Source organism: Borostomias antarcticus (assembly GCF_949987555.1).
Source record: "Borostomias antarcticus genome assembly, chromosome: 14".
Taxonomy (NCBI): domain Eukaryota; kingdom Metazoa; phylum Chordata; class Actinopteri; order Stomiiformes; family Stomiidae; genus Borostomias; species Borostomias antarcticus.
This window is the reverse complement of record NC_140247.1, coordinates 20493935-20521400: the sequence shown is the minus strand read 5'-3', so window position 1 is coordinate 20521400 and position 27466 is coordinate 20493935. Positions and strand designations below refer to the sequence as shown.

Sequence of the window (27466 nt, the reverse complement as noted above, 5' to 3'; positions counted from 1 at the left end):
TATTATTACTACAGAATATACTTTATCTATAATGCATTAGGCTATTATTAAAGAATATCTCATACTTTATCTGCTTTTCGAGCATAAAATAAAGCTCATAACTAGGTTTATATCTCTTTTGTTCATCTTTATCAAGGGTGTGAATACAAAAATCTTATTAAAAAACATGGAAACACAACACTTGTGTGTATTCACCAAGCAAGACTAAACAAACGGTAAACTCACAAATAATGAAGCAACAACAAAAACGTCTTTATCAGTTTGATTTAGTCCATAGCCACAGTGGTAGTGCCAACAGGCAGAAAAAGAGACGACAACATTTGATCATTCTGCTCCAAAAATCTAGACAGTCATATTTTCATATTTGTCACACTGACCCAGAACAGAACACTGTACAAGGCAATCCCTGGGTCCAACACACACATTTGACCAATGTCATTAATACAGTATAACAAAACAAAAACAGATGGGGACAAGGCACTGCAAGTAAAACGTCAGTCAATTCATGAAACTAAATTGAATTCAATAATATGTTTGCCACAATCATTTAGAAAGTTCCCTTCTGGGTTGAATAACATCAGAGCTTGGTTAATTTACCTCCTCAGGTCCCACAGAACAGTAACAGTACCATGAACTAGAAACCATGTCTATACCCATCTCCCCAGACGGGCCTGGACCGGGTCATCATGGCGTTTAATGCCTCAGAACAACGTTTTTCTGTTCTGATACTTGCAACCAGATGAGAGAGGTGATAGTATTACCATGGTAACCGTTTCCTGAGTTAAACAAACACCGTTATGAAGAAGTTTTCTTCCTTTACAGTGTTCAGAATGATGAGGAGGGCAAAGGGGGATATACCAAAAAGTGTATTTTGTATTGTATTTATTTGTATATTTAATTTGCATTGATAGACATTCTCATTTTGATCATACCTTTTGCTGGAAGGGGCACATCACCTGGAATGGGTATGTAACCAACAGTCAATGCCATGTTTATAGTGCAAATACGTACATGCATTCTTTAACACAAACGTTAGAAAAACAAGCAAAATCACTTTGAAATGTGTGTGTGTGTGGGATGTCATAAGTGGTGGACAAAACACAGAATGATTAACATTAATATTGGATCATATGGGAGCCGAGGCGTTCATCATAGCGCTGAAGGAGAATGGGCTCAGTTTGTAGCCGGTTCCGCTGTAGAACTTGTTCTGGAATTCCACCCTACGGAGAACGAAAGAGGAAATCAAATCAACACCACGTTCAATCAGTCGTCATTCTCTCACCCATGTTTCACATGAATCCCCTCTCTAGAACACTGATTCAGATTCACATTCAGATCCAGAAAACTGATACTGATTCACATTCAGATCCAGAACACTGATTCAGATTCACATTCAGATCCAGAACACTGATACTGATTCACATTCAGATCCAGAACACTGATTCAGATTCACATTCAGATCCAGAACACTGCGCTTACATACATTTTCTTCACCTCTCACACCAACTCTCTTCCCTCAGAGCAGCACCCCTCCCTCCCTAAATCACTTCCAATTACCCCCCCCCCCCCACCCTCTGTCCTCCCCCCTGCTCACCAGTGCAGGCGCAGGGCGTGCAGGAAGGCAGACAGGCCCTCCATGATCAGCAGGATGGACACGGTCAGCACGGCGAAGAAGGCGAAGACCAAGACGAGGATGGCAGAGCCGACGTAGCCCCTCCAGCTCAGAGCTATCCTCATCACCATCACCCACAGCACCTCCGACAGCTCTGTACACAGAACACACACATTTACACACCAGCAGCGGCAGCTGCAGTGCAAGGTGCCAGCCTGCTCAAAGGGAGCAATTTGGGGTTCAGTGTCTTTGCCCAAGGTCACTTCAACATGTGGACAGGAGGAGTCGGGATTCGAACCGCTGACCCTACGATCATTGGATGACCCATTCTACCTCCTGAGCCACCGACGCCAAGAAATGGTCCAAGAAATGGCCAAGTTTTGTTTTAATTCGTATATCCACCCAGTGATTCAGGTAGCATATGATTTATATGTAATAGCACAGGATCCAGGCTAAGAAAATGTAACTTTTCCTTTCCTTTTACTGTTTCTCATGAATCAGTTTTTTTGTTTTACATGCATAGAAACATAAGATTATATTGGTTGCTTAAACAGCAAATAAATAAATATTGATATCCAAGCTGATATCTATATATATATATAAAGCTGATTTGACTCCTCATTGTAACGAAGAGCCCAAAAAAATAATAATCTGGATTTGAACCCTTGGGACCCCCCCCCCAAAAAAAAATCTGGATTTCAACCCTCGGGACTACAGATTACTACTGCAATGCCTTCGCCAACAGGCAGTACGGTAAAAACCTGGCCGAAGAACGGTACAAGTATGGCCAAATTTGGTTCTCTTTTAATTCCTGTATCCACCCAGTGATTCGGATCTGCTCCAAAATGTAATGGGTTCTAAGTTGGCCCAAGCTACACCCCTCCACCGAGTTTCATGAAAATCGCTCTGGTAGTTTTTGCGTAATCCTGCTAAAAAACTAACGAACAAACACACACGACTGAGGATATATCCCTCGCACCGGCGCTCACCAGGCACGGAGGCAATGAAGGAGATTTGTTTTTCATGTTAACAAATAAATAGCATCACGGGTTTCTGTGTGCATACATATAAATATCCAGGTTTGGTGACATGTACATGTTTGTGAGTGAGTGAGTGAGTGAGTGAGTGAGTGAGTGAGTGAGTGAGTGAGTGAGTGAGTGAGTGAGTGAGTGAGTGCATCTTCACTGCCCATGTCAATTAATGTAGATGATCATGTAATCTCTGATCCAAATTATATTTGTTTTGCTTTTAATAAGCACTTCGCTGATGCTCAGCACTTATTTGATAGGCTGTATACTGGGCTGGTTCCCTTGGATACTGACTCTGGTTGCATTCCCCCTTGGGACCGTGTCTCTCATTCCTCCCTTCAGCCTTTTACACCTAGTGAAACGCTAGTAAACCTTGTTTCTCCCCCCATAATACAAGAATAAAAATTAAACCAGGGTGGAATAAACATGTGGCAGCCCATCAGTCTGTAGCCAAGGAGGCCCATAAGGCCGGGGTCCTTGCAGGGAGGCCTAGAGAGGGGCCTGTCCTTGACCATAAAAGGTGTACTAATTCTAGATTTAAATATGCAGTTCGCTATGTTAGTAAACATGAACAAGTAATGAGAGCAGACTCTATGGCTGAAAAGCTCCTGGGTAATGATGCAGCAGGCTTCTGTAAGGAAGTGAGAGCTCTTAGCAGGGGTAAGACATCTCTACCCAACACCATAGGAGTCTCTGGAGCTAGTAACATAGCAGAGTTGTGGAGGCAACACTACTCTGATCTATTTAACTGTGTTACAAGTGACCCATACAATGTTGGCAATATTGTCATTAATGACTCAGATGGTATATCAGCCAAAGAGGTCTTTCAAGCTATCTCCCAGTTAGCTGAGAATAAGGCAAGTGGCTCAGATCTCATCTCTGCTGAGCACCTTAAAATGCAGGCCCGAAGGTTGCAGCTCTGCTAGCCATTTGTTTCACTTCCTTTATGTCCCACGGCATATTGCCAGACTCCATGTTGTCTGTTACTCTTGTTCTTGTTATTAAGGACAAAGCAGGTAAGGTGGGGAGTTTAGATAATTACCGTCCAATTGCCTTAGCCAGTGTGGTGTCCAAAGTACTGGAGTTAATTTTACTAGACAGATTCAAATCTTATTTGATCACTTCAGACAACCAATTTGGCTTTAAGCCCAAGCACAGTACAGATTTATGTATTTTTGCTCTGAAAGAGATGGTTGAAACATATTGAAGAGCTAATTCTTCTGTTCTACTTGGTTTTATTGATGCCTCTAAGGCTTTTGATAGGGTCAATCACCATAAACTGTTTTTATAATTGAGTCAAAGGGGGGTGCCTAATACCATAACTAGTCTTCTGTCATTCTGGTACTCCAATCAGAGTATGCAGATCAAATGGGGGAGTGCAGTCTCTGCTCCTTTTGGTGTTGGGAACGGAGTTCGCCAGGGAGGGATTCTTTCTCCAGTCCTCTTTAATGTTTATATGGATGATCTCTCTGACCAACTCAGAGGTTGTAATACTGGATGTATGATTGGTAACACTGTGGTCAACCATCTCATGTATGGCGACGACCTAGCTATTATTTCTCCTAGTAGTGCAGTGTTTCAACAACTGCTGAATATTTGTTCTGATTATGGTGTGAAGTTTGATGTGCAATACAATGCTAAAAAGAGTGTGGTTCTGATCTGTAAGGCAAAGGGGGATAAGGACCTCAGATTCCCATCCTTCTACCTGTCAGAGAAAATGTTGTCTGTTAGCAGAAAAACGAAGTACTTGGGTCATATCATTACGGATCTAATGTTAGATGATGATGACATGTATAGACAGCGCCGCATGTTGTATGTTAGCACAGGCTAATATGCTGGCTAGGAGATTTTACTGGTGTTCCGATTATGTGAAGTTCAATCCTTTTAGAACCTTTTGTACCCCGATGTATACTGCCCCCTTGTGGGTGAAGTTTAAAAAGGAGAGCTTTCACAAACTACGGATTGCCTACAATGACTGTTTCAGAATGTTTTTGAACAAGCCCAGGTGGAGTAGTGCCAGTGAACTGTTCAGCATGGCAAGAATTAGCATCTTTGAGGCTTTGCTTAGGAACTTGTTGTATAAATTCTCTTGCCGCTTAAATGGGTCACAGAATCAAGTCATCCAGCTGCTGTCTAACCCCAAGTTTAGCACTGTAAGATACGGTTCCCACTTCTGGACATATTGGTACCAGTGCCTTCTACACTGAGTTTTAAACCCTGTCTTGTATTTATATTGTTGTATGTGTTTTTTATATGGACCAGTGTCCAATTACTAAAGGTGATTGATTGATTGATTGTTAGGAATCTTGCAATCCATAGACCCCAAGTGTTAGTTTTTTTTATTTTTATAAAACTGGCAGCCCCAGTCATTAGTGAGCCATTGTCATGCATTTTTAATCTCGCCATTGCATCAGGTATAGTTCCTCAGGTTTGGAAATCAGCCCACGGAGTCCCGTTGAACAAAGGGGTTGATAGGGATAAGATGGATAACTATCGTCCTATCTCCAGATTACCATGCTTAGCCAAAGTTCAAAAAATGTAAATATTTTCTTTCAAGTCACTAAGTTTTAAATACAGTACTCACCAATCTGGATTCCGAGCTAATCACAGCACCATTTCTGCTGTTACTCGTTACTAATGACATCATTTTGGCATTAGACAACAGGAAACATTGTGCTGCCCTCTTTGTAGATCTTTCAAAAGCATTTGATACAGTCGATCTCTACCTGCTTTGAAATAGACTATCTAGTATTGATTTGGATAGAGGTGCTTGTGATTGGTTTCAGGACTATCTGTCGTCAAGGTGTCAGTGTGTGAAATTGGGTAACATTCGATCTGACTTCTTGTGTCTAGCTAAAGGTGTGCCCCAAGGCCCAGTGTTGGGTCCTTTTCACCATCTATATTAATGATATTGTCTCTGCACTAACTGGCTGTCATGCTCATCTATATGCTGTGTTGTAATGCAGATACTGTGCAGGAAGCCATTGAGAATCTGCAGCTTTCTTTTAATGTGCTGCAAGAAGCTCTCACCAATCTGAAACGAGTCCTTTATCCTAGCAAATCTAAGTTTATGTTGTTTTCTAGAGCCAGGATTACTGATTATTATAGGCTCCATTTATTAACGGCTAACGGCTCGTGTATTGAGAGAGTCACTGAGTACAAATATCTTGGTTTGTGGCTGGATGATAAACTCTTTTTCAAGTTTCATGTAGACAGTCTAGCGTCTAAGCTGCGGCAGGAGATTGGCTTCCTGTACAGAAACCGTTCTAGCTTTCCCACGTTCAGCAGGAAAAGAATTGTTCAAGCTGTCTTATCAGTATTAGACTGTAGTGACACAATCTATAGACATGCTTCTGTGACTACCCTGAAACCCCTAGACTGTCTACCATTCCGCCCTAAGATTTATTACGGGTGATAGTTATGACACCCACCACTGTGTTCTTTATGATAAGGTAAGCTGGTCTCCTCTCTTAACTATCACTGGTATTTGTTTATTTTCAAAGCCATTATTGGTAAACTTCCACCATACATCTCTTCTCTGTTGGACTGGAGTCTAGGTACCTACCAGACCCGATCAAACGATCGGCTTGTTTATAAGGTTCCTTGAGGGCATTCTGAACTTGGTAGAGCTGCTTTTTTCATGATGCTCCTCATACCTGGAATACTTTACAACAGACTCTAAAGCTTGAAATACTTCCTCCAATCGCAGAGTTTAAATCCATGGCTCTTGACATTTGTACTTCGACAAACCAAACTGTTTTTAATTATTATTATTATTATTATTGTGTATTGTATTTGTTTTGTTGTATTTTGTTTTGTTATTTATGTATTTGTGTGAACTCATCAACACTGTAAATGAGAGAAATCTCAGTGCTTTACGAGTATAAATAAAGGTTTTAAATTAAATGGTGTGTGTGTGTGTGTGTGTGTGCGCGCGTATGAGAGTGTGAGTGTGTGTGTGAGTGAGAGTGTGAGCGTGTGTGTGTGTGTGTGTGTGTGTGTGAGGGACTCACGTGCGTGTGCCAGGCTGAGGGCCCAGAGTCGTAGGTAGGAGGCGGTGTTGGAGATGCAGCCCAGACAGTACTCTATAGTGTGGATGGCCTGATGCATAAAGACATCAGCAGCATCAAACTCCTACAGGGACCAGAGAGGGACGGAGAGAGACAGAGAGATGAAGAGAGAGAGAGAGAGAGAGAGAGAGAGAGAGAGAGAAAGAGAGATGGAGAGAGAGAGAGAGAGATGGAGAGAGAGAGATGGAGAGAGAGAGATGGAGAGGGAGAGAGATGGAGAGAGAGAGATGGAGAGAAAGTAAAACTTTATTTATATGGCGCTCTTCTCAGCACGAGTGCACAGAGTGCTTTACAGTGGAGAATTAAAATAAACATACAGTTCACATGTGCAAAAATAATGACAACATGGGGGGGGGGGTCAATAGTTGGGCTACAGATCGCCAAAAGCCTGTCTGAACAGGTGAGTCATCAAGAGTTTCGAGTTCAAGAGAGGGAGATGGAGAGAGAGAGAGGAAGAGAGTGAGCGGGGGCGAGAGATATAGATTTATGATTGCATAAAAAAGGATAAGGAAAGATGTAGTGTACTAGAATATAAAGACCAAACTCTCATCTCATACTGTACTAGAATATGAAATGGGACCAAACTCTCATCTCATACTGTACTAGAATATGAAATGGGACCAAACTCATCTCCCACACCTCCTCCTCCTCTTCCAGAGCCCTTCCCTCTACATCCCCCTGGGCGTTGATAGAACCGTTCTCCACCAGTAGGGGGCGTCTTTCTTCTTCCTGCCAGGCAAAACATACGGCCATCAGACCAAACAACATCAAAACACAGACAGACTATAGGAATTTACAAGATATTAAGAGGTAGAGACAGACAAACAGAGGCCCAGTCCCAATGTCCCCCCTAAACCCTCAAGCCCTGAGCCCTCACAGACTTATTGACGTCACCTGGTAAAGTGGTTGAGTGCGAGAGGCTGCAAGGGCTCGAATTGGTATAAAAAGGAATGGGACAGCAATTGCGACATCACATTACGTTGACGTGAAAACATATTTCTTACTATTGTGGATGTGGGGCTTTTTGTAAAATTGAAAAATTTATAAAAAGCCCCACACCCACAATAGTAAGAAATATGTTTTCACGTCAACGTAATGTTTTTCTTGTAGGCCTTCATGTAAATTAATTTTGGGCTGAGTCAAATCCCCTTTACATTATCCGAACTCTCTGTGTTATGTTGAAATAATTTCATTTTGTGGTCATATATGTGAACTACATTACTGCCTGTGATTCTTGTTTGTGATGAATCCAAAAGTATTTACTTAAGAATGATAATACACATTTCTGCACCTCACAACTCTTTCCATATTCATGTTGGAAATCTCAATTCAAAGAACACTGCACCGAAATGGGTGATTGTCATACTTTTAACTGGGAAATCATATGATTTAGAGCAACAGAAATCGATGTAATTTATAACCATAGCCTACATATTTTTAAACAAATCATACTTAAAAATAATGAAACCAAAATAATTATAAGGCTACTTGTGCAGATAAGCAAGTCCAGCTGAAAACATGAAAACATATTTTGTTTTGTAACGTGAAGATTAGGGGTGGTTGATCTGTCCGTGCTTGTTTATTGGCTGTTCTTCAGGTAACCCCGTGTTTCACGTCACAACGATATGAACTGTGGGTAATTCCCTTAGGTAAAGTCTGCAGAAGTGCAGACTTACGGTAAGGGGGCATATAAAGGGCTCAAAATGTCTGCCTTTTGGGACACCCCTAAGACCTAGCGGACTTCGCGGGAGCGCACCCTTAAGTCTGCAAGGGTGGACATTGGGACTGGGCCACACACTCACGACACACACATGACACACACCCTCTGCATGTGTTGCCTTTTCCTCTGGTGTGATAAATACTGGTGGGTGGGCTTCCCTAGCAGCAGAACTGGAACAGAACAGAGAGCCAAGACCACCAGAACCTTCTGCACTGTCATCTACAGAGAGAGAGAGAGAGAGAGAGAGAGTCAGAGAGACACAGAGAGAGAGAGGGAGAGAGAGAAAGAGAGAGAGCGACAGAGAGAGGGGAGGAGACAGAGAGAGAGAGGAAGAGACAGAGAGAGAGAGGAAGAGACAGAGAGGGGGGGCCAGAGAGAGAGAGGGGGAGAGAGAGACAAAGAGAGAGACAGAGAGAGAGGGGGAGAAAGAGACAGAGAGGGAGAGAGAGAGAGAGAGAGAGAGAGAGAGAGAGAGGGAAAGAGAGAGAGGGAGAGATAATGTTACTAATCATGCAATCACACTTTAGGCAAGTCTCTCTCTCTCTCACACACACACACACACACACACACACACACACACACACACACCTGTCCTGTGTAGAGGGGCGGGTTGTCTGGGTTGTCTGTGAAGAGGAACATGTCTATGAAGTGGATTAGGATGCTAGGCGCGGTCTGGGAGTGGGCGGAGTCGAAGGCGATCCACTTGTACACCACCATGAACACCAGGTAGCCAAACAGACACAGCATGAAGAACAGCTCTGGAATCAGCACCAGGAACACACTGCTCGTCTGGCCAAAATGTCTGGAAGGAGGAAGAGAGACAGAGAGAGAGAGTGAGAGAGACAGAGAAAGAGATACAATTTTAGTTTGCTTCTCAAAATGACTGCCGTTCCCATTCATGTGTCTGGCTGTTTTGTGTGTGTTTACAAGATTCCAAGTGAATACAGTAATACTCTGACCAAACCAGGTGACCACTCACGTGTAGTTGAAGAACGAGAGGCAGACTCCGAAGGTCATGTGGATGATGCCGATGATGACGGACATCTTCATTTTGTAAGAGTTGAGGACGGTCAAGTGGTTGTTGGACAGGCCCCAAATCTGACAGACAGCACAGACAAGACAGGAGTTACAGCACCACAGCAACATGGAATCAACAGGAGATAAAAGTATGGTTACAGTGACGAGAGAGTGAGAGTGAGAGAGAGAGAGAGAGAGAGAGAGATCGGGGGTCTGAGGGAAGAAAGAGAGAAATGGAGGAAGATATTAGAATGGAAAGGAGAATTAAGAGTGAGAGAGGGATGGAGTGATGGATGGATGGATGGGGGGAGGAGAGAAGGCGGGGATGTGGACGTCCTACCGGGTCGATGCCAAACGGGTAGGGCCCAGTGAAGACATCGGTGATGTTGGGGTCCAGGGACAGGTACTGGTTCCGGCTCAGTTCTTGGTCACTGAGAAAGATGAGTTGTTGTTTTTTTGACACCCAACAGACCGTACTCATGACGATAACCATAACCATACCTCAATATGGTAGTAAAACTGTAGCCTGGAGTCTTTTGCTCTGAGAAACCCTGCTAGTGCATACTCTTGTTCTTATTTAATTGTTGTTATTAAGTCTATGCTGTTTATTCTACTAATGTTGACGTTACCGCTCGTTGCCATGGGAGATTGTTTGACCAGCGGCCTGCATTTCATTTTCACGCATCACTACGGGAACCAATCAGGGGCTGTGTCCCCATTGGGGGACAGAACAGCAGTTAAAACGCAGTCGCTGATTGGCCCATTATTTTGTAATTTCTAGAAAACGTTCTGGGTGGCTAAAAGTCCAGACTGTTTTTTTTTTGCAAGGAAGTCTGGACTCCAGGCTAGTTAAAATTGTGTATGATGAGCAGTGTTGGGCAGTAACGCGTTACTAGTAACGCGCTACAGTAATAATATTACTTTTTCCAGTAACGAGGGGTGTAGCGAGTTACTAATCACATTTCAGTAATAATATTACAGTTACTTGCCCCCAGAAAGCTCGCTACTGCATTACTTTTGTCATAGGCCTGCCCTGTTTATTTATTTTCGTTTTACAAAGGGTGAAATAAAGTTTTGATTTCAGATTGAAGAACGTTCCGCTCATATCACGTCCCGTCACATTACCAGGCAAGCAGCGAGCGAGCGTAGCTATTTGAACATGACGACGTTAACATTCCATGGCTGGAAATACGCACACTATTTCGATTTCCTGGAACTGAAAGACAACAAGAATGTTGTCAAGTGTAAACTGTGTGTAAGTTCTACTAAGACTCTTTCTTGTGCCAGAAACACCACCTCAAATCTCCTGAAACATTTTCTACGCCAACACAGCAACATGAAGTTGGTGGAAAGAGAACCGGACCGTGATGAGCACGCTGCAAAAGGTAGTCAATATGGAAAGTAATATATTACATAAGTAACTAGTTACTTTTGGCTGGGAGTAATAAGTAAAGTAACGATATTACTTTTAAAAAGGGTAATGAGTAATAAGTAATATATTACATTTTTTGAGTAACGAGCCCAACACTGATGATGAATGTGTGTGATGTACATCTCCTCACGTAAAGATGTTTTTGTCGAACATGGGCCGGACATGCCACGAGGAGTTGAAGGGGCTGAGGCCTCTGCTGAAGCACTCGTTGTAGATGGCCCCGGTGTAGATGGAGAACAGCCCCATCAGCAGGATCAGGTACCGGCCTCCGAACATCATCCGCCAGATCTGGAGCCAGACGAGGGAGAGAGAGAGAGAGAGAGAGAGAGAGAGAGAGGAGAGAGAGACAGAGGGGAGAGGGGAGGGAGAGAGACAGAGGGGAGAGAGAGAGGGGAGGGAGAGAGACAGAGGGGAGAGAGAGACCGAGGGGGAAGAGAGAGACAGAGGGGGGAGAGAGAGGGGATAGAGAGAGAGACAGAGGAGAGAGAGAGAGAGGGGAGGGAGAGAGACAAAGAGGATAGAGAGACCGAGGGGAAAGAGAGAGACAGAGGGGGGAGAGAGAGGGGATAGAGAGAGAGAGACAGAGGGGGGAGAGAGAGAAGGACGAACAGAGAGAGACAGACAGAGCCAGCTTTAAAATTGGTCCACATAACTATTCTGAAGGAGTAGTGTGTATGTATGTATGCGTGTGTGTGTGTGTGTGTGTGTGTGTGCGCACCTCGTTGGTGTTGTTCCTGAGTTTGGGGTCCTTCTCCTCCAGGACCATCCAGAGTGCAGCTAGCGTCATCAGCAGTCCGTGGCCCACGTCTCCGAACATCACCGCAAACAGGAAGGGGAAGGTGATGATGGTGTACAGCGCTACAGAGAGGGAGGGAGATTGAGGACGAGGAAAAAGAGAGAGAGGGGGGGGGGGGGGGCAGAGAGAGAGATGTAACGATCCGCCTCAACAACTACAATCACTCGAGGAGTGCCTCAGGGCTCTGTTCTTGGCCTTCTCCTCTTCACTGTTGATAGATAGGTACTTCTGTCACCCTCAGGGCTCTGTCCTTGGCTCTCTCCTCTTCACTTCACTCCACTCCAGTCCTCACTAAGACTAAGAAAGTGGATCACATCACTCCAGTTCTGAGGTCCTTACACTGGCTTCCTCTCTGTGAAAGAATTGATTTTAAAATACTGCTGTTGGTTTATAAAGCAGGCCTGCTTTCTGTCCCCAGAGTTAAAACAAAACATGGAGAAGCAGCGTTCGGTTTTTATGCTCCACATATCTGAACTTCCAGAAAACTGCATATTTATGATACAAGTATTTATTTACTTATATCTCTTTTTTTGCGTCACGGGGGCCAGAAAGCGAGAGCCGGATGGAAGCAGTTTGTACTCAGAACTGAGAGGATGAAAAGTAGGTAGAATAGGTACTTCAACACCTACGTACATGTTTACAAGGCAGTAGGGGTGGGCGACAGGCTAAAATTCACATATTTATATTCACATATTTTCCACTGTCCAGACGATAGATATATCACGATATTATGGAAAAAAAAATATGCATCACGTTTTAGTAGCCCTTCTTATGAGAGTGTGCGCAGATTTTTTTTGCAATAATTTGAGTGCAAATATTGTTTTTTGAGCTAAAGATCAGATGTCTTAATGACATTAATGCAGCTTTTAAAACCAGGAAGAGACAAAACTTAAATCATATTACGATATCCATAATATCCTAAATCTAAGACGATATCTCACAGCGGTACTCATATATTATATATATTCCTCAGCCCTACTAGGTAGGTAGATAATGGGAATGATTGACATTATGATAGACATATTTGTGGTACCTGGGTTGACCTCTCGGTAGCTGGCCACCCCGTACGCGTCCACAATGTTCTGGAAGCCGGCGGTGAAGGAGTTGCTGGGGAACACGGTGGGCGGGGGCGTGGAGGTGGGCAGACGGTTGTAGAAGGAGTCCACAGTGCTGCCACTCTTCCTCTGACACAGACGAGAGAGAGATGATGGATGGATGGATAGATAGGAGAGATAGATAGATAGATAGATAGATAGATAGATAGATAGATAGATAGATAGATAGATAGATAGATAGATAGATAGATAGATAGATAGATAGATAGATAGATAGATAGATAGATAGAGAGATAGAGAGATAGAGAGATAGATAGATAGATAGATAGATGGAGACATGGATAGATAGATAGATGGATAGATAGATGGATAGATAGATGGCTGGATAGATAGATGGCTAGATAGATGGCTGGATAGATAGATGGCTAGATAGATAGATCTTTATCACACATCTCATTCCCTTCTTTGTCTCTCTCTCTCCAACTCCCCCATCCTCTTCTCTCAGCCCTCCTCCCCTCCTCTCAACCCCCCTCTCTCCTCTTTCCCTCCCGCCCTCCTCCCCCCCTCTCTCACCCCTCCCTCTCTGAGGGCGCTCTGCAGTTCGGGCAGCTTGCTGACGGGGCACCAGGCCTCGGCGATCAGACACTTGTGGGTGACGGAGGGGCTGCAGAGGTTCAGGACCATCTGGACCGCCTTGCACTTCTGGACCCGCACCTTCCACTGGGGCAGCACCGCCACGGAGCGCATCAGCAGCTGCTGCAGGAAGCTCTCTGTCTGGGACAGAACCTGGACGACGACAATGCATTTGTTCTTTGTAATATTTGACGGCACATGTAGTCTCTCTCCAGACTCCAATATTATGTTGAGTCGCTGAGCTCCGCATGCTACATAGAGTCTGTGCCACTCCACCGCCCAAGCTGGTGTTCTGAGGATGTATCGACGGTTCGAAATTGAAAGAGTGACAGGTAGTAGCAGCGAATGAGAGACACTAGCCCAGGTTAGATGGGCGGGGCATATCTATGGATGGGAGCGCCTGATCGCGAAAATGGTTACTGATTGGTTTCGCAGGGATTCCTGCGGAACCAATGAATTGCCAGGATTTGAGCACCAGATTTTTGCATGAAGTGTCCCAGACCCAGAGAGAGATCTGCAGCATGCAGTAACGTAGTTAGCGTAGTTTATGTAGTGTATCAGCGGAAGAACTCTCATGGGTCTGGCGTTGAGACTAAGGCACATGAAGACCGCGTCGGCTGTGGACGGTTCACGTGACGAGGCGACCGACGGATGTTACGCAGTCAGAGATTCCAGATTTTATACAAAGGGCCGTCAGTCTCACCGATTTGATGTCTTCGATTCTGCCCTGCAGTCCCTGGAGAATCTCCTCTCTCTCTGCATGGCTGTCAGGGTACACAAACGTCTGTGTGTGGAAACTGTGTGTATGAGTCAGACAGAGAGACAGAGAACGTGTGTTTAGGCCAAACATATTCCTGTGATTTTACAGAACTGTCAATTTGTTTAAAATCACTATGCTGACAGGTTTACCCACCAATCACAAATCTTCTTGACTTTCTGTCCAATCTGATCTCCCCAATAGGAGATGAGGAAGACTGTCCACTGGACCATCTCTCCCTGTGATCAAAAAACAAACCTCACAATCTGACTCCTCCCTCTCTCTGTTGATAAGTGTGGCGTTACCGTGACTTCAGTATTACTCCAAGGTCAAGGTCAACTTTATTTATATAGCACATTAGTTCTAGTTCATCTCCTTTCTCCTCCTCTTTCCTCTCCTCACCGTGTCTGGGTGCTCTAGCCGTTCCTCCATCTCTCTGAAGTCCACAATGATGTAACCTCTACACGCTCGCCACAGCAACCGTTCAAAGGCGGGAACCTTCCAAGGGTGGACCACTCCCGCTACGAAACTACGGAAAGAGGAGAAGAGAGTGAGACATGCTAGCCTGGCGCTGCCATCCTGATCCCGAGCTCACATTCTGCTTGCTCTCCACGGATCAGTCTGGACTTCTCCCCATCCACATCGATTATCAGAAATTACAAAATAAACGGGCCAATCAGGGACTGCGTTTTAACTGCTGTTCTGCCCCCCAGTGGGGAGACAGCCACTGATTGGTTCCCATAGTTGATGTGTGAAAAGGAAATACAGGCCGCTGGTAAAACAGTCTCCCGAAGCAACGAGTGGTAGCGTTAACGTTAGTAGAATAAACACAGACAAGTACAGTTATTGCAGAAATAGACTCAATAACAACAATTAAACAGGAAACCAGAGTATGCACTAGGGGAGTTTCTCAGAGTAAAAGACGTTTTCAACGTTCTTCCGACTGGATTTGAGCGAGTAAAGGCAAATACTCTCACCCACCGAAATCGTTCTGGGCCAGTAGGTCCAGACTGTTCACAAAAGGGACTTTATTTTTTGCGAGGAAGTTTGGCTTCCGGGCTAGAGAAATGCACGAAAGAGGGAGACCTCAGCAATGCAACAGAACTGCACTAAGAGGGAGGAGTGTAGGAGAGAGTGAAAACATGTAAAGCGGTGTTTGTACAATAGGTTGTTAGGCTAACGAGGTCTACCTGACCAGACTAACGAGGTCTACCTGACCAGGCTAACGAGGTCTACCTGACCGGTCTAACGAAGTCTTCCTGACAGGGCTAACGAGGTCTACCTGACCAGACTAACAAGGTCTACCTGACCAGACTAACGAGGTCTACCTGACCAGACTAACAAGGTCTACCTGACCAGACTAACGAGGTCTACCTGACCAGGCTAACGAGGTCTACCTGACCAGGCTAACGAGGTCTACCTGACCAGGCTAACGAGGTGTAACTGACCAGACTAACGAGGTGTAACTGACCAGACTAACGAGGTGTAACTGACCAGGCTAACGAGGTCTACCTGACCAGACTAACGAGGTGTAACTGACCAGGCTAACGAGGTCTACCTGACCAGACTAACAAGGTGTAACTGACCAGGCTAACGAGGTCTACCTGACCAGACTAACGAGGTGTAACTGACCAGGCTAACGAGGTCTACCTGACCAGACTAACAAGGTGTAACTGACCAGGCTAACGAGGTCTACCTGACCAGACTAACGAGGTGTAACTGACCAGGCTAACGAGGTCTACCTGACCAGACTAACAAGGTGTAACTGACCAGGCTAACGAGGTCTACCTGACCAGACTAACAAGGTGTAACTGACCAGGCTAACGAGGTCTACCTGAGGCGGACGTCATTACGGTTGTCAAACAGGCCTGGAGCCTCCAGCACTGGAGGCGGAGCCTAGGAGGAGGAAGACAGATAACAGGGAGTTACGTGTAGTTCTGTTTGTCAGTACATGTACAGTAGTTCCTGTGTGAGGCGAGAGTGGCGAGATGAGATGCAGACCTGTGAGGCGGTGATGGAGTGAGTCCGGGTGAGAATTCCTCTGTACTGACTGAGCTGGGTCTGCTGGGCCCGGAGACTGTCTCTGTTCCTGGACACCTGGAGACACACACACACACACACACACACACATACACGCATACACGCATACACACACACATACACACACACATACACACATACACACACACACACACACACGCATACACACACACGCATACACACACACGCATACACACACACGCATACACACACAAACACACACACACACACACACACGCACACACACACACCTCAGCCAGGGGCTCCCCAGCACACAAGCTGACTGAGCAGAGCTGAAGTAGTGAAGATGATGAGCATACAGCTCATCTCACGGTGGATGTGTTTCAGAAAAGCAACATGACCATCTCTGATGGACTCCAGCAACGAGGTAGCTCCAAACCTCCTTCAGCTCCCTGGCCAGCCGCTCGCTCTCCTCCTCGATGGTGCTCAGCTCTCTGGGCTGGGGGGCCGAGGGCGCCGGGCAGGGGAGGCCCAGCGGGCCTTGCAGGGGGGGGGACATGGAACGATGGATCTCCTGCTCCAGGAAAGCTGGGCATAGAGAGAGAGAGAGAGAGAGAGAGAGAGAGAGAGAGAGAGAGAGAGAGAGAGAGAGAGAGAAAGAGTGATTCTTGTCATAGTCATGATATAAAAGAGTGGTGTTAGTGGTCATGCTGACAGATGTTGGGAGTTGTAGAAACTCGTAGAAACTCACAGAAGGTTTTCTCCAGTTCCTCACATCGCCTCACCTCCCCAACGAACCTCCTCTGAAAGGCGTTTACGTTGGGGTTCAACTGATCCCACACGGAGGGAGGGGAGAAAAAGAAAGGAAGGAGGATTTACAGTACACATCACAACAACACCTTCTTCTGACCCAGAAGGAACTCATGAGGGAATAGGAAAAGCAAATATCAATCATTAAATCTATCAATCATTAAATCTAATAGATTGATCATCTGTTCCAATAATGGACTTGCTACCCATACTACATATAGGGCCTTTGGATCATATCGCAAACAAAAACAAACAAACAAGCAACACAATCTGAGCCAACTCACATCTCTGAACTCCACCAAGCCTAGCTCTCCCAGCTCACTGACACAGCTGTAGGCTGAGCCAGACTGGAGGAAGAGCTGAACCAAACACACCTCCTCGCTGCGGAACATGGAGCCCATCTCCACCTGAGGGACAACAGCAGAAGAGATTAACATGGAGCCCATCTCCACCTGAGGGACAACAGCAGAGGGGATTAACATGGAGCCCATCTCCACCTGAGAGAACAGCAGAGGGGATTAACATGGAGCCCATCTCCACCTGAGGGACAACAGCAGAGGGGATTAACATGGAGCCCATCTCCACCTGAGAGAACAGCAGAGGGGATTAACATGGAGCCCATCTCCACCTGAGAGAACAGCAGAGGAGATTAACATGGAGCCCATCTCCACCTGAGAGAACAACAGCAGAGGGGATTAACATGGAGCCCATCTCCACCTGAGAGAACAGCAGAGGAGATTAACATGGAGCCCATCTCCACCTGAGAGAACAGCAGAGGGGATTAACATGGAGCCCATCTCCACCTGAGAGAACAGCAGAGGGGATTAACATGGAGCCCATCTCCACCTGAGAGAACAGCAGAGGGGATTAACATGGAGCCCATCTCCACCTGAGAGAACAGCAGAGGGGATTAACATGGAGCCCATCTCCACCTGAGAGAACAGCAGAGGGGATTAACATGGAGCCCATCTCCACCTGAGAGACAACAGCAAACAGAGGCAGAGAGGGGGGGGGGGCAGGGAATTCTAACAGTATATTACTCACTTAGTAGGTAGCCTACTAGGCTACTTACTTATGTAAAGACTATTTGGGAAAGACGAAGTTAGAAAAATAATAAGAAAAGATGCAGACGGATTTAAAGATCTAAAAGGATGAGCTGACCACAACTAGGCTATGTTTTTTTTATGGGCTGCATGCATCAAAGACGTGTGGAAGACAGTTGTGGAAAACAGGAAGTGATGTTCCCTCTTCTAGCTATGACTAACGTTAGTCATACATCATACTGAAGACAGCTCAGCAATGGAATTTCCATTCTGGTGCATTAAAATAGTTCATAAACCACAACTATCCTTATTGGAGATCTGTCTTGCCCCAGTCTCAATGTCAATCATACTACGGTGGTGTTTCAAGCACATACAAATATGTTTACCGGGTGACCAGTAGCTACACATAAGTGCCGACTGCAGAGATTTCACTTTTCCTTCGTCATTCATGCAACCACCTGACCCTACATCGTTTAAAGTTACGAGCAACAATGTCACCAGTCAGCTTTAACTAATAACGCTCACAGCGTCTCAAACCAAGCCGCAGTGTTGTACAACGTTCCGAGGTTCTGTATTAAACACCTATTCAAAACTCATATCCTACATAAAAAGTGCAAGATAGAAATGACGGCTATAACTTGTTTTGAAGATTGAAGCTGCCTTTTATGAGCCATGTCAGAAAATCCAAACAAACAGTTTACCTGCTGTAGTCCGCCAGGGATGTCGATAGGCTACCTATTGATCTACCGTAGACGGGTGACCGATGGAGGTTTGGGTCGAGTGGTGGTCTGGTCTGGTAGTGGTCTGTGTCTGGTAGTGGTCTGGTCGCCAAATATGTTTTTCTCAGCGAACAGCCGAGCACAGGGAAGTAGACCTACACGAGTTGTGACTCGTACTTCCCGTCCATTCGCTCAACAAGTCACGTTACAGGCTCTCACGTGACAGTGTGTCAGGTTTGACACTTTGGGCTCTGTGCGGGCCAGTCAAGCTCGACACCAACCTCATCCAATCATGCCTTATGGACCTTGCTTTGTGCACTAGGGCACAGTCATGCTGGAACAGAAATGGTTCCCACAAAGTTGGAAGCAGAGAATTGTCCAAAATGCCTTGGTAAGCTGTAGCATTAACATTTCCCTTCACTGGAACTAAGGGGCCTAGGCCAACCCCAGGCCATTATCCCTCCTCCACCAAACTTTACAGTTGGCACAATGCAGTCAGGCAGGTAACGTTATCCTGGCATTCGCCAAACCCAGACTCGTCCATCAGACTGTCAGATAGAGAAGCGCGATTCGTCACTCCACAGACACCCGATACAGCATGAATCACCCTATTTATTCGGGGAAAACCAACAATGCCACAGAACATGTTTCCACTGCTCCAGAGTCGAGTGGCAGCGTGCTTTACACCACTCCATCCGACGCTTGGCATTGCGCTTGGTGATGTAGGCCCTCTCGTCCAAGTGTCTGACCTCACAAATGCTCTTCTGGATGAATGGGCAAAAATTCCCACTCTCCAAAATCTTGTAGAAAGCCTTCCCAGAAGAGTGGAAGCTGTTATAGCTGCAAATTAAACTCCATATTAATTTAGAATGGGATGTCATAAAAGCTCCTGTATGTGTTATGTGTAAGTGCACCAATACTTTTGTCCTTATTGTGTATGTTACTGAAACTTCCGATTTAAAATAATATGGCGATGTCCGTTCTGCGTGAATGTAGTTTTAGAGAAATCCAAAAACCCACCCCTCTCATCACAACCTCCGAAATCCCTCAGGTCTCCCAAAACCACACTAGTAAACAAACTCTGTTTATTGGGATCAAAGTCATTCTGGCCACAGAAAATTTGCGAGGGCACAACTAAGACACACACACTTAAGTTAGAATTAATTGATCAAGTAAAAAGCTGAATATTCCTACAAAAAGATCATTTATTGGATAGTGTACATGGAGACGGCCATGAATGTACAGACAGTGAGAGACGTCAGTGTGACAAGATTACTTCAGACAAATCTAAACAAGGTCAATCTCATCAGACCTCATGGCCATGTGTCACTTGCTAGTCCTGGAAACCTCGGGCCCACTCATGCTGATCTCAGTCTAGGAATCCACAACATTCTTTCATGAAAATCTTTACGTAGACAAAGATCCTAAACTTGTAGACCCTTGAGGACAGGAAAATGGCAAGGGTAAATTGGAACGCATAAAGAGATCGCAGGGCCAAGGCTTGAATGCTAAGTTGATGGATGCTGGCGTTTTTGACAGGAACACTGGCCTCTGGCTCACAGCTCAGTAATAGAGAAATACAAATGTTATCATTAGGACTCAAACCCCCCACCTACTCTACCTTTCATCTAAACACAAAGTTTAACCGGGATCCTACTCGGTCACACACACACGCGCACGCACGCACTCCCCCCCCCCCCCCCTCTCTCCCTACCCCCCCTCTCTCTCCCCCCACTCTCTCTCTCTCCTCACTCTCTCTCCCCCCACTCTCTCTCTACCCCCCACTCTCTCTCTACCCCCCACTCTCTCTCTCTCTACCCCCCACTCTCTCTCTCTCTATCCCCCACTCTCTCTCTCTCTATCCCCCACTCTCTCTCTTTACAGGCTGTAGAACTTGAGACTTCTGTCCATGCCAGCAGAGGTCAGGAACTGAGCATTTTCCCCAAACGACACCCCAGTCACCAGTCCGGTGTGGTCTGGAAGAGAGAGAGAGAAAAAGAGAGAGAGAGAGAAGTAAGGGGACGATTACTGGGCAGAATTACATAACAGAATAAATTCATTCTGGATTCACAGATTTGAATTGGTCGTGATTGGTTCACAATAAAAAGTGAAATGTCAGGTAAAGGGTTGCATGTGTGGTTGAGAAGAAGACAGTCTCTTTTTCCCCCTCACCAGAGAAGTTGAGGACCTCAGACCACTGCTTGCAGATGTAGATCCTGATGTCAGATCCACCCACAGCCAGGTAGGTACCGCTCTGGTCAAACACCAAGGACTTCACCTGAACCACAAAGATGATTAGATAGGTTAGATTCATAAATAAATAGACAGACAGAGAGACAAGATAAAATTATAGGCTGGTACTGTAGAACTGAGTCTCACCTCATAATTGTTGTCCAGGGCGATGGTCTTGAAGTTCTTCAGTTTCCTCAGATCCCACAGCTTCACAGAGCTGTCCTGGGCCCCTGAAGAAAACACAGCACAGGTTAGTCTCACACTCACACACACACACACACACACACACACACACACACCCATACCCACACCTCTTCACAGAGCTGTCGTGGGCACTTGGAGACAGGCAGGGTCAGGGCATTCACAACAAACACAACACTACTTATCACACACAGCTGGACGCTGTTGGCTAGGGGACCCACCTGTGGCCAGGTAGTATCCGTTCTCAGAGAAGGCGATGGAGGTGACGGGGCCGGAGTGGCCGGGGAAGTTGGCCACGTTGGTGCGCTCCTTCAGGTCCCAGATCTTGATCTGAGAGTCGGCCGTGCCTGTCCCGAAGATCAGGCCGTCGGGGTGGAACTGGGCGCAGGTCAGAGCTGGAGGAGGAGGGGCAGAACGGAACCGCAAGTATGAAGGGGGGGGGGGTTTAAATAGATGAACAAAAGAGAACTAGTGGACTTTTTTTTTACGCAATTCTGAAGAAAGACTTACCGCAGCCAGCACTCTCATCAGTGACTTTAGTGAGGACTCTACCAGTCTGGATATCAGAGAAGGCCCAGTACTGATATACGAGAGAGAGAGACACAGAGAGAGAGAGAGAGAGAGAGAGAGAGAGAGATGTACACTACGGTTATCACAGTGCAGTTGACTGACCTGGCGTTATAACACAGGTGTCCTATAACAAGTAATATAACACAGTTATAACAAGTCTTATAAGTAGGGGTGCCCAGATCCATTGGCCAGCAATTGGAATCGGCAGATATTCTGTAAAAATATGTGATCGGGGAATTCCGGAATTGCTTTCTAGTCGCCGATCACGACAACAGACCAATGACGGCTAAGTCATTGTCAAATGTGCGTTAACCCTAAACAATGAGACAATTCATTGTCGCATGCGCGTTAACCTAAAACATGTCACACATGCCATCTGCAATGTATGCCAGGACAAAATGGCCTCCCTCTGGGGGAAGCAAGGTAGCAAAGTTTCAACACAACGTGCACACAGTCTCTCCCACACACTCCCTGGCTGAAAGGTCATTTGCGGTGAACTAAAATAGATGCTGGACTGGGGGAAATGTGTTGCCAGATGGGGATTTCAATTCACTTGCAACTAACGTTAAATTAGGTTGCAGCGCGCTATGTAGCCTACGTTCGTTCGATGCAGCGGATTCACTGGTATGCAACTCGCTTCTCTGACTCAGAATAGTGTTAAGAATCACTACTCCGGTTGTCTCGTTAAATCATGTTGTGCGACCTAGAACGCACGCACACGGTATTGTTTACTTAATGTTCAAGTAAATATTTAGGTAGAAAAAAATCAAAATGTGGACGGGAGTCCTACTTTGGACTCAATTTGATGGATGAAATGTTTTTAAAAACGGAAACTGTACTGCTATACCAGCTGCTCTAACGAAACCACACAAAAAAAAGGTTGGTATCGGCAGAGGTGGCTCACGTACGATCGGTATCGGTCACAAAAGACGTGTCCCTCGTTAGAAGCAGGAGCGTCAGACTGACCTGGTCGTCAGAGGAGCTGAGCAGGTAGTCCCCGGTGGCGTGGAGGGACAGGCCGGTCACGCCCGCCTCGTGGGCACGCACCACCTGGACACAGTTGCCCCCGGTAACGGACCACACCCGGATGGTGCTGTCGGGGGAGGCAGAGAACACCACGGACTGGGGGGGAGGGGGGGGGGGGCAGGGGGAGAGAGAGAGGCACATGAAGGAGAGAAGAGAGAGGCAGAGAGAGAGGAAGACAGACTCCCTTCATTTAAACAGATAACATTTTCCTACAATCTAATTGGTCAGCTGATGAGGAGTTCCATACAAGGTCAGTATGAAAGCCCCGTTTCACAGCAGGTGGTGAATAGGCGTGCTGCCTGCTGGGAGTTGTAGTTCATTACCCCGGAAGGGTGGTAGATGACAGAGGTGACCTTCTTGGTGTGACCCTTGAGGGTGGCCACGATCTGCTCCTCATTCTTATCAAACACCACCACGTTCTTATCAGCCCCACCTGTCAACACACAGGCAGGTGAAATGGTTAACAACAACAACAACAGCAGCCTTATGAACGTGGTGATCAGAACAACACTGGTCTAAATCTGGCTCACTTTACATCAGAGGAAGACAAGAGTTGGGGCAAATGTGTAAGAAGAATAAGAAGGGTGGATACTGGAGACAAGTGAGAAAAAGAGAGAGAGAAGAGGGAAGGAGAGAGAAGAGGGAGAACAGAGAGAGAAGAGGGAAGAAGAGAGAGAGAAGAGGGAAGGAGAGAGAAGAGGGAAGAAGAGAGAGAAGAGGGAAGAAGAGAGAGAGAAGAGGGAAGGAGAGAGAAGAGGGAGAACAGAGAGAGAAGAGGGAAGAAGAGAGAGAAGAGGGAAGAAGAGAGAGAGAGAAGAGGGAAGAAGAGAGAGAGAGAAGAGGGAAGAAGAGAGAGAAGAGGGAAGGAGAGAGAAGAGGGAGAACAGAGAGAGAAGAGGGAAGAAGAGAGAAGAGGGAAGAAGAGAGAGAGAAGAGGGAAGAAGAGAGAGAAGAGGGAAGAAGAGAGAGAGAAGAGGGAAGAAGAGAGAGAGAAGAGGGAAGAAGAGAGAGAGAAGAGGGAAGAAGAGAGAGAGAAGAGGGATGGAGAGAGAAGAGGGAGAACAGAGAGAAGAGGGAGAACAGAGAGAGAAGAGGGAAGAAGAGAGAGAGAGAAGAGGGAAGAAGAGAGAGAGAAGAGGAAAGAAGAGAGAGAGAAGAGGGAAGAAGAGAGAGAGAAGAGGGAAGGAGACAGAGGTGCGTACCAGTGAGGACTTTGTTGGTGTCTGATGGGCACAGATCCAGAGCCAGGATCCCGGGGACACTGGCGCTGTGGAGACCCTGGGAGGGGGAGAACGGAAACACGGGATTTAGAGACGTAATGGTGTGAACATTTCACATCACGATTATAGCCCTCAAAATGATCCCGGTTATCAGTATTATCGTGTTACTGTTAAAATGTCCTGAAAATGTTCAAAAACTACACACACTGAAATCTTTTCACCAAGTTTTATATTGAAAACCACAAAGAAAATTAGCAGCACTGCACTTTTTGTTTGTGTAAACATTAAAATAATGTGTCTGGGAGACTGCCAGGAGACCCTGGTATGTTTTAAGATCTCGCTTAAAAGTAAAAGGAGACTTACGGCGTGAGAGGCCACCTGCCGGTACTTGCTCAGGTCCTCAGACCTGACCAGCTCCTCGGGCACGGTCTTCCCTCTCTGGGGGGGGCAGAGAGAGGGAGAGGGAAAGAGGAGGATGAGGGAGGAGAGACCGTCAGCTTGGCGTGACAGAAGCCGTTTAGTTATATACGATGTATAATTATACACACAACAGCTTGGCTTTCACACATCCCATTACCTTCTTCCTCTCCGTGGTCAGGACGGTGGCCTTGTCCTGGAGCTGAGGACAGAGAGAGAGAAGTTAGAGGACGAGAGAGAGACAGAATGAGAGAGAAAGAGAAAGAATGAGAGAGAATGGGAAAGAATGAGAGAATGAGAGAAAGAATGAGAGAAAGAATGCGAGAAAATGAGAAAGAATGGGAGAGAGAATGGGAGAAAGAATGAGAGATTGAGAGAAAGAATAAGAGAAAGATTGAGAGAGAAAGAACGAAAGAATGAGAGAGAGAATGAGAGAGAGGGAGGAGGGAACTGCTATAAGACAAGACATAAGGTAGGAATCCAAAATGTTGCTCGAGACCAGACATAAACAGTACAGTCCATTCAGCGCGACCAGAGGGGGGGGGTCGCAGACTGATGACATAACAGGGGCAGTGAGAGAGAGGAGGGTGGTCTTAATACCTTCTGGATGATCTCCGGGGTCATTCCAACCTGCTCACTAATCTCCATAGGCTCTCCGCCAGCACCCTGAGGGAGAGAGGGGGAGACAGTGAGAGGGAAGAAGAAACACGCGCATAGGCAGAATCTAACCACCAGTATTTAATTGACGTGTACGAAGGCCAATCACTCACGGCGGCAGGCTGGGAGGCGGGAATAGCCTGAGGGGTGACCAATCCGGCTTGGGGCTTGAGCGTGGCGAGGGCTGTGATTGGAAGAGGAGGATGAAAGGTAAACATTCTGCCTCAACTAAACCCTGGTGTAGAGAGCACCATCCTCCAGACTCCATCATCTGGCCCAGAACATCAGTCATGTGCCAAATTGTTTGTTAGTTATGCGCATAGTTATCGTTAATAGCCAGGTATATTAATCAAGCTGGTCTTAGTCTCCCTCACCCTCCCTGGCGGCGGTGACCTCCTTGGTGAGGCGGGCGATGACCCTGCAGGCGGCGTCGTGCTGGTAGAGGGCGTGGCTAAGCTCCTGGCGCGTCGTCTGCAGCTGCTGCCTCAGCGTGAAGCTATGGAGCATCACTGCGTCCTGGGAGAACAGAGGGTTTGGTGGGTTAGGGTGAAACTATGGCACACCATTGCATCCTGGGAGAACAGAGGTTTGGGCTGGTTAGTACATCGCTGTTCCGCAAAGCTGGCTGGACAGTTTGGCCACCGTCCCCAAAAACCGTCAGTTGGTTGTCTGAGACGCAAAGCGACTAACAATAATTGCATTTAACGTAGGAAAGGCCAATGTACTACTACTTACCAGAACTTTCAAGTGCATCTCTCCTTTCTAAAACAAGCGACTAAGATCATAATCTAGTGCTGAAGGCAAAGTTCAAGAAAAGCAATCACTCATCAGAACTCACCCACTCGTCCTGCAGGGACTTGAGGATGGCAGGTATGCTGGTGGCAGATGGAGCCTTCGGCCGAATGGGGTGGGACACTGAAACGTAACGTTAATCAGACACAGATACATGTGATTTAGAGACGACAAATAATATTAATATGAATTCTGCAAAGCGCTGTAGATGGACGCTTAGGACAGTAAGCCACCCTCCTACTTGGTTCCTTAGTGGACATTGATCTCGTAACGCGTGTTTACCTTTGATATCGATCAGCTGCTCCTCCGACAGAGGCTGGCCGTTCATTGGGTCGGTCCCATTCTCCGCGATGTACTTCTCGATCAGGCGGCGTTCAAAGACCAGGTTGGACACCGGGGAGACGCAGGGATGCTCCGGGACCTCATTGGAAACTGAGGGGAGGGTTGACGCGGATGTTACACTCCAGTTAGCTAGCTAGCTAGCTGCTAACATTTAAACATAAACTTCATACAGGCAACATTCGGTAATACCACAAAGCTGGTAGAGAAGATGTAGCTAGCTAGCTAAGGTTAGCTACATCCATCTGAGACTGTTTCTAGTGTAGTACCAACTTGACTACAGTAGTTCATGTCTGGGCTGGAAGCGGATAATAGCTAGGTAGTAGGTAGCTAGCACTAGGCTAAAGTTAGCTAGCTAGGGTTAGCTAGTTTGCTAGCCATGTGTGCAGAAATCATGATCAATTTCAACTTACTTGCACAAACCAAAGACATCTTTCAAGTGCACTATTGTTGTTCACAGCAGAGAACGGTCGGTGTGTATTAGTTTGAGGTTATGGTGATATTAGACGGACTGTACTTGATGTTTTGTTCAAGTTGGAATCGGCACGCTGCTGTCTTTCCGTTGCCGCTACAAACAGCGTGGCATGCTGGGATAGAATCGGACTCGGTCTTCCGACCAGACCAGACCCACGCTACACTGCCCCCTGCTGGTGAACCCTTCTAATCTACTTGCAATAAAATAATAATAATACTTATTATAATTATAATATCACTGCATGTAATCGACTGTACTAAAATCCTGTTGTTCTGTCAGTTGAATTGCTTGTTCATCCACCAAGAACGACAGTAAACATGCGCAGTAAATTTAAATTAGTTTTTTCTGATATTAACATCTTATAGTCAAGTCACATACCAATGATACATTAAAATACTAATCAGAGCAAACTATGATGCATGTCTGATGACATGAACAATGTATGTTTTCTCAAAGCTCCTATAAGTAATACAGAAAGAAGGGCAAAGGTTCAAAGTGACAGACATAGCAGTTAACAAATAGAGGACAATGGGACAGTGACAATGAAGGACAATAAATGATAATATTTGATGTAAATCATAAAATAGTGCACATCATTGAGAACTACTAGGCCTTCTTTAGCTTACACTCTTTCTATAGTTACATTTTAGCTCTATAATTAAGTGTAAAACTTAAAAACTGGCATAAACATGTAACCTAAAAAAAAGCATTTCATTTTGTGTTAATTCACTTCCTTCACTATTGCCAACACATGCAGGTGGGGTATATAATAAAGTTTAGGAACCATGTCCTGACCTATAATAATCATCGTCTTCTATGGCTACTTTAGAAACATTTAATACCT

At 45.9% G+C, this 27466-nt stretch overlaps 2 protein-coding genes across 4 annotated transcripts; both read right to left on the bottom strand.

Annotated features, from left to right (window-relative positions):
• Positions 1-252: 252 nt before the first annotated feature.
• Positions 253-18798, bottom strand: LOC311317731 (V-type proton ATPase 116 kDa subunit a 3-like). Of its 3 annotated transcripts, none has more exons than XM_084448827.1 (21): positions 18676-18798; positions 17216-17338; positions 16873-16951; positions 16561-16709; positions 16122-16217; positions 15955-16016; positions 14523-14649; positions 14277-14359; positions 14067-14160; positions 13304-13516; positions 12709-12859; positions 11598-11737; positions 11010-11167; positions 9788-9878; positions 9410-9528; positions 9019-9232; positions 8533-8649; positions 7350-7439; positions 6654-6774; positions 1595-1766; positions 253-1220 (listed from the first exon to the last, which is right to left on the bottom strand). In XM_084448827.1, the coding sequence occupies exons 2-21, from the start codon at positions 17330-17332 to the stop codon at positions 1127-1129; spliced, it is 2487 nt and encodes an 828-aa protein (XP_084304953.1). In that variant the 5' UTR covers positions 17333-17338; positions 18676-18798; the 3' UTR covers positions 253-1126. The 3 variants fall into 3 exon arrangements, with proteins under 3 accessions (XP_084304953.1, XP_084304954.1, XP_084304955.1); XM_084448828.1 differs by having other exon boundaries at positions 13445-13516; XM_084448829.1 differs by lacking the exons at positions 253-1220; positions 1595-1766 and having other exon boundaries at positions 6672-6774; positions 7337-7439.
• A 1735-nt stretch (positions 18799-20533) lies between these two features.
• Positions 20534-26709, bottom strand: LOC311317732 (pre-mRNA-processing factor 19). The gene is made up of 16 exons (XM_084448830.1): positions 26561-26709; positions 26091-26240; positions 25855-25931; positions 25391-25532; positions 25130-25200; positions 24960-25025; positions 24520-24561; positions 24306-24380; positions 23925-24000; positions 23046-23155; positions 22663-22818; positions 21637-21706; positions 21348-21521; positions 21073-21155; positions 20866-20971; positions 20534-20669 (listed from the first exon to the last, which is right to left on the bottom strand). Exons 1-16 carry the CDS (start codon positions 26577-26579, stop codon positions 20572-20574), a joined length of 1515 nt encoding a protein of 504 aa, XP_084304956.1. The 5' UTR covers positions 26580-26709; the 3' UTR covers positions 20534-20571.
• Positions 26710-27466: the final 757 nt, after the last annotated feature.